This window comes from Procambarus clarkii, chromosome 14 (genome assembly GCF_040958095.1).
Source record: "Procambarus clarkii isolate CNS0578487 chromosome 14, FALCON_Pclarkii_2.0, whole genome shotgun sequence".
In the NCBI taxonomy this organism is placed as follows: domain Eukaryota; kingdom Metazoa; phylum Arthropoda; class Malacostraca; order Decapoda; family Cambaridae; genus Procambarus; species Procambarus clarkii.
This window is the reverse complement of record NC_091163.1, coordinates 15,265,090-15,272,529: the sequence shown is the minus strand read 5'-3', so window position 1 is coordinate 15,272,529 and position 7,440 is coordinate 15,265,090. Positions and strand designations below refer to the sequence as shown.

Here is a 7,440-nt window from a genome sequence, read left to right as displayed (position 1 = left end):
ACAAGGGGTAGATATAATGTTGACCAGACCACACACTAGAAGGTGAAGGGACGACGACGTTTCGGTCCGTCCTGGACCATTCTCAAGTCGATCGTGAACCATTCAATCGGTTATATCTTGAGAATGGTCCGTCCTGGACCATTCTCAAGACATAATAATCAACTATCCCTCAAGAACACGACAAGGATTCATTCAGAATACCTTACTCCTACAAGAATACCCCCCAAGAATACCCCCAAGAACTCAACCAGAATATCATTGCAACTCAGAGCGCGCAAGAGGTCTTGACTGGGGCTCGAACCTTAGGGAAACATCTTAGACTGCTCCGCTGAGTTAACCTCTCAATATATCCCAGACTGAGGTTGTTGGAAAGGTCTCCTAAATCTACAAATATATCCCAAAGGTGTATGATAGAGCCTCTAGACATACCATAGAGCTTCCAGACGTACCATAGAGCCTCGAGACGTACCAATAGAGCCTCCAGACGTCCCCAGAGCGCTGCCTAGAGCTACCATATATCCCATAGAGCCGCAGCGTGATCGCAACGAGTCATAGAGACCCGGTGCCGGGTCCTCGCCGGTTCCAGCACTCTATAACCTCTTGACAAAAAGAGGAACATCAAAATTACCGTCTTGGTAAGGGAGGGATAGAGGGAGTGAGTGAAGGACTTGAAGGCATATGTGAGTGACAGAGAAACTGATCGAGTTATTGAACACACACACACACACTCACTCACTCACACACGCACGCGCGGGCGAACACACACACATGCACGCTTGTAAACATTCAAATATGTGTATATTTGTTGAACAATAAGGGTCGATTATTCAGACTAGCTAGACTAGCAGACCCTCAGCCAGTCAGCCACTAGCCAGCCAGTCACTAGCCAGCCAACCACTAGCCAAGTAGCCAGCCACTAGCCAGCCAGCCAGCCAGCCAGCCACTAGCCAAGTAGCCAGCCATTAGCCAGCCAGCCAGCCAGGTAGCCAGCTAGTAGCCAGCCACTAGCCAGCCAGCCAGCCAGCCAGCCAGGTAGCCAGCCACTAGCCAGCCAGCCAGCCAGCCAGGTAGCCAGCTAGTAGCCAGCCACTAGCCAGCCAGCCACTAGCCAGCCAGCCAGCCAGCCAGCCAGTTACTAGCCAAGTAGCTAGCCAGCCAGCCAGTCACTAGCCAAGTAGCTAGCCAGCCAGGCAGTCACTAGCCAAGTAGCTAGCCAGCCAGCCAGTCACTAGCCAAGTAGCTAGCCAGCCAGCCAGCCAGCCACAAGCCAGCCAGCCACTAGCCACAAGCCAGCCAGCCACTAGCCAGCCACCCGCGCCAAGCCGCAGTGAGAGCTTCATACCCACATTATGCCCCGCATTGCTCCATGACTCCAACACCGATTGGTTGAACACGTATTAATGTTTAATGTATTTTTGTCCGCCACGTCGACTGTGGCGGACCTGAGGACCGCGCCAACAACATCTCTCATCCTCCGCCTCGTGTCAGGCTAAGAATGCAATTGTTGTTTATTTCGTAGAAAGAAACTGAATTGAATCGTTAGGTTACAACTGGTTTTTAAACCTTTTTGGGAACACGTCACATTTGATCGGGGAAAATATGAGTTTAATACCTCAAGTTCAAGTTCAAGTATGTTTATTGAGATAAGCAAGAAATACATCTCAAAGGGATAGAGTAGCTTAGGCTATTTCTACCCCACAAAGTAATGCTTTTAATTCCTCTATGTAATGACTATAGGGAAGAGCCGGTCGGCCGAGTGGACAGCACGCTGGACTTGTGATCCTGGGTTCGATCCCAGGCGCCGGCGAGAAATAATGGGCAGAGTTTCTATCACCCTATGCTCCCTGTTACCTAGTAGTAAAATAGGTACCTGGGTGTTAGTCAGCTGTCACGGGCTGCTTCCTGGGGGTGGAGGCCTGGTCGAGGACCGGGCCGCGGGGACACTAAAGCCCCGAAATCATCTCAAGATAACCTCAATATAAGAAGATCCAAGAGTGGACGTGTCACTCCTAACCTAACTTCGGAGGTTCGTATATATAAGATAACGTCAGTAGCGACGTACCTAGACGGGGCTCACCATAGACCGTGCTACATGGACATTTCGTTCTGTGTAGCTAAATCTATAACAACAACAACAACAACAACAGCGGCATACTCTACCCTAGCAAAAGTTCGAACATCATTCAGGAACCTGAATAAGGAGGCATTTGGGTCGCTGAATACAACCTACATGAGACAGGTTTTAAAGTATGCTGCCCCATTGTGAAGCCTTTTATAAAAAAACACGCAAGAAAAAAAAATGAAACGTTTGCATCGGCGTTCATTCCAGAATTGCAAGGGATGGGATATGAAGTAAGACTGAAAGAACTAAACCTTACGACGCTAAAAAAAATGGAGGGAGACATGATAGATACATATAAAATACTTAACAGGGGGGAATTGACAGAGTGATAATGACATACAAGATCCTAAAGGAATTGAAAAAATATAAACTGATGAAAATAAGGAAGAATAGTCCTAGAAGACAAGATTGGAAACTGGAAGCACAGATAAGGAAGAAGAATGTCTGAAGGAACAAGTGATAATGAAAGTAAATAAGAAACCAGCCGATTACAGGAACAACCGTGGACATTCTTCAAGAGGAAACTAGATTGTTTCCTTCAAGGAGTGCCGGACCAACCGGGCTGTGGTGGGTATGTGGGCCTGCGGGCCGCTCCAAGCAACAGCCTGGTGGACCAAGCTCTCACAAGTCAAGCCTGGCCTCGGGCCGGGCTTGGGGAGTAGAAGAACTCCCAGAACCCCATCAAGCAGGTATCAACCAGAGGGAGTTATAAGAACATAAGAACAAATGTAACTGCAGAAGGCCTATTGGCCCATACGAGGCAGCTCCTATCTATAACCGCCCAATCCCACTCATATACATGTCCAACCCGCGCTTGAAACAATCGAGGGACCCGACCTCCACTACGTTATCGTATCACGTATGTGTTCTCGCTGCAAGGTTTCAGTGGCTGTTATCGAATCTGTATGTATGATAACATGTTCTCGGTGTTCAACAAGAGCATGTTCCAAAGCCTTTTGAATGGCTATATGTAACGTTGAACATTTAAGACAAACCAAGCCATTGAACTACCGTTAGCTAAAAAGGCGGAGTTTGGGAACAGATGCACCATCTTGAGAGAACATAGAGGTGAGGGGAGGGTAGGAGGCGGAGGGTAGGGCAGGAGGGCAAGGCAGGAGGGCAAGGGATCCCTCCCACTTGACAGCCACCTGCCAAGAGGCAGGTGATTTCCATCCATTAATCTACGGCATTTCAAGTTCATCACCCGGCCGCCTGCCTCCGTCTCCTGCCTCTACTTCCCAGACATTAATCAAGTTCCTCACACGGATGCCAGTCTTACCCTCCCCCTCCCTAAATCCTGCCCTCCCTCAACCCCTGCCCTCCCTCAACCCCTGCCCTCCCTCAACCCCTGCCCTCCCTTAACCCCTGCCTTCAATAGTACACAGCCAGTAGTATAAGTCTCTAGGAGGGTGATTTGACAGTTAATTCCATCAGACAGTGAAACAAGCGGGTTGGGAAAGCAGTGATATGCCATCATACTAAGTGCCCAAAAGGGGATTATAGTTAATTCTCAAAGATCTTTGTGATTAACGTGAATTGATTTAACATTTTAGGATACACTATCGTAAAATATGTCAATGGTATCTGGGCAGAGATTGAGTATTCACCATTACAGCCGAGGAAATATCCAAGATCAGAGTTTGGAGGAGGAGTTCCACCTTTCTCTCTCTCCAAGGACCCATTCCCTCTCTCCAAAGGCCCATTCCGTCTCTCCAAGGGCCCACTCCCTCCCTCTCTTCCTCTCTCTCAACTCATTTCTGCCTCCAAGAAAGACAAGAACCCTGAACCGTTGGCCAGTGGGCGGTTCCATTCTCCTTGACACTAGGCCTTTGCAACCCATTAGCAGGCACTGTTTCTAGGCACCCCACACCCCCGTCCCGGGGAAGGGGGGGAGGGGATATGTGATGTTGCTGGCTTCCCCTGTTCTCTCTGGGGGGGGGGGGCTCTGAGACCCAGCTCCTTCCCTTGTCTAGCTTCCTGGCACTCCTGGCACTCCTGGCACTCCTGGCACTGTTTCCACAGCTGTTGCTGGCGCTCTGGAGATTCCCTCTTCGCAGCTAGTTAATATCTCAGCAGTGCCCCATACAAATAAAGAACACGAACTATAACATTTTAAGAATTCAAGAAAACTGAACAGTCTTCGATTGTAACAACTCTTGACTTTTCTTATGTCATAGCAGCTTGTTCCGTGAGATGGGAATGGGGGAGTCGTGCAATGAAGGGGGAGGGGGGGGGGCGCTGGGATTAAGAAGATGGGGAGGAGGGGGTGAGATGGGGGAGGGGTTCCAGCAGGCTATGATGGAATATCCTTGGCAGCTCCGGCCAGCTCTCTGAAGGTTCCTTGGGTATGAAAAATGAGCTCAAGAGATTATCAGTCACTGGCGTGGCTAATGTTGATTCTCTCTCTCTCCCTTTGATTGAAATTGCCGGGTGGTGATTGATATATAAAAAGATATATAATTATATTAAATAGGTCTGTAATTTGGTCAATGGAAAGCTAAGTATATACGTGTATATGGACTGCTGGCAGTGAGGGGTGGTAGGCGGTCTTTCGTGCTGTCTTGAGAGTTGGTCTTGAGAATAGGAGCTGATTCTTCATTAACATTCCTGGAGTTATATTTCCTGGGGTATGTCCCTTTTTTTTCTTAAGTGGGAGTATAAGACTTTATTTAGGGAGTAGATCCTTCCCACACTACTTCCCCTCCTCTTCCCTTTCCCACCTCTTCTAATCCTATTCCCCCTTATCCCACATTATTTCCTTTTACCCTCTATCTACTCTTTCCTTTCACATCCTCTTCTCCTCTCCTCCTCCTCATCCCCCTCCTCCTCCTCCTCATCTTTCTCCTCTCCCATTCCTTCTATTCCCCCAATCCCTCCCCCCCCACCCCAATCCCATGCAATCCCCACAGCAATAATTTCTTCTGAAACATTAGCAATTTGTGTATTGAGTTTCCACCTTTCGATTTCTTTCAACTGCTTTTGCAGATGACATTTTGGTGAACAAAACATTACTTTGCAACTCGTGTTGAACTAGTATTGAGGTACTGAAATGCTTGTGACGTTAGAGCTGGATGTTACTTTGGACGTCAGAGGCGGACGTCACTGTGACGTCAAACATTTAAGTGGATGTGGATAAGTGGATAGAAGTAGTCCCGTTGGCGAAGTGGTAACACACTCGCCTGGCGTTTCGCGAGTGCTTTAGCCTGGGTTCGTATCCTGGCCGGGGGAGGATTGACTTGGCGCCTGTAGCCTCTGTTCACCCAACAGGAAAATAACCGTTTACTGTTCGCCCAACAGTAAACCAGTAACCTGGTTGTTAAACGATTTGGCGGGTCGTATTCAGGGGGAAAAATTAGGATTAAGGACTTGCCCGGAACGCTACGCGTACTAGCGGCTCTACAATAATGTAAGAACTCTCGTATATATAAAAATATATATAAAATAAATGTGGTACTTAACAGAGAAACCTGTGTAAAGTTTGTTTATAAGAAATCCATCGCTGAACCGCTAACTTTAGCATCACGGAACCGCTAACCTTAGCGTCACGGGATGAGGCTCCGAGCGGTAACCCAGACAAGAGAAAGGCTACCGTTGGGAGACACACTTTTCTCTTGCTAAGGAGACAAGAGAAGGAACCGTCCATACACGTGCCAGAGCCATGCGTTGACTCGGCCCTCTGACGGACCTGCAGTGGCACCCGAAGACCGCAGTGCCAAGGTGGAGGGCGGCATGGTGCTGGTGCGTGGTAGTAGCGGCAGTAAGGATGCCGCCACCGCCGCTGCCCGCGGCCGGCGACGCCCTCTGGTGACTTGGCTCACCCTCCGAAGTGCCTTTCGAACTCGCAAGAACACTCGCAAGTCACCCCAGTGCACCCTCCTAGTACGTCACCCCCTCCTTGGCGGCTTCTGTTATCTTTCCCACCTGTGGATATCCCCCGTGTTGCATATTGTTTTGCTTACCAGCTTGTAAATATATTTGTATTCTGGAAGGCGAAGCTGGATGACTAATGTTGTGTTCTCTGATCCGCCAGGCGTACTACCGCCAGGGAGTGGCTCTCCAGTGCTTGGGGCGCCATGCAGATGCCCTGGCTGCCTTCAGCAGCGGACTTGCCCAGGATCCCAAGTCCCTCCAGTTGCTGGCCGGACTTGTCGAGGCCGCCATGAAGAGTCCACTGAGAGGTAAGTGAATCTTTCATGAATAAGTCCTAGAGTTGGTTACTCCTAGAGTTGGTGAGTGCTAAAGAGAGAGTTTGGATTGCTTTGAGGACATCGAAGTCTTCTTTCAATTGATCTTGAGACAGATTCACGAAGCAGTTACGCAAGTATTTACGAACCTGTACATCTTTTGTCAATCTTTGGTGGCTTTGTTTACAATTATTAAACAGTTAATGAGCTCCGAAGCACCAGGAGGCTGTTTATAACAATAACAACAGTTGATTGACAAGTTTTCATGCTTGCAAACTGTTTAATAAATGTAACCAAAGCCGTCAAAGATTGAGAAAAGATGTACACGTTCGTAAGTACCTAACTGCTTCGTGAATCTGGCCCCTTGAAAATATAGACATTTTCTTCGAAGAGGGTCACTATTATGGATAGCGCCGTCTGTTCCAAAGTGGGTGTATTCTTGGTATGTAGAGATGCCTGTTCACCTCTTTCCAGTATAGAACAATCTACCAGAACTGTAGAGAGTTCTGTGCAGAGAGACTCGATATATAATGATATATTCACTCAAATCAAACGATCGTCATATATTAAGCCGTCATATAAGTTATATTAACGTTAATAGTTGTAAATTACTTCAAGGAGGGAAATGTTTTGAAGGACATTCATATGCCTCTTGAAAGTTACAAATTAGTGAAAGGGTTACAGATTTTCTTGACTCTCGCTCAAGCTTCTTTTCACCCCCTTCCCACCCCTTCCTCTTCCCCTCACCCCCCTTCCCATTGCGGGGTTAGTGAGGGGGGGGGGGTAAAGGGGTAAGAGAAAGGGAGGAGAACGAGTTAGAGGAGATTGTGTATAGTGTTGATTGTGTAGTGTTGTATAGTGATTGTGTATAGCGACCCCCCCCACCCTAGGAGTGGGGGGGGGGGTTCTGTGTGTGTCCTCACCAAGGTGTACTCGCCTATTTGTGCCTGCAGGATCGAATATTAGCTCCTGGAGCCCTGTTTTTTTTTTCCTAAATGTCAATTGTTTAAAGCAATGACACCTGTCCTCTTTTCCCCTAACATATTTGCTTTTAAAGTTATAAATGGAGTTTGTTTCCACAACCTGTTACTTTAGCTCATTCCATTTTCTGGAAACACAAACCGTAACTGTCTC

At 48.0% G+C, this 7,440-nt stretch overlaps 1 protein-coding gene across 1 annotated transcript in view; it reads left to right on the top strand.

Annotated features, from left to right (window-relative positions):
* The first annotated feature begins 5,851 nt into the window (after positions 1-5,851).
* The window catches only part of LOC123771726 (tetratricopeptide repeat protein 28), a 79,892-nt gene continuing 78,303 nt past the window's right edge, over positions 5,852-7,440 (top strand). Inside the window, exons 1-2 of the mRNA XM_045764446.2 lie at positions 5,852-6,001; positions 6,153-6,300. Of these exons, the coding sequence (XP_045620402.1) occupies positions 5,852-6,001; positions 6,153-6,300 (298 nt within the window). The remainder of the gene's footprint in view (positions 6,002-6,152; positions 6,301-7,440) is intronic.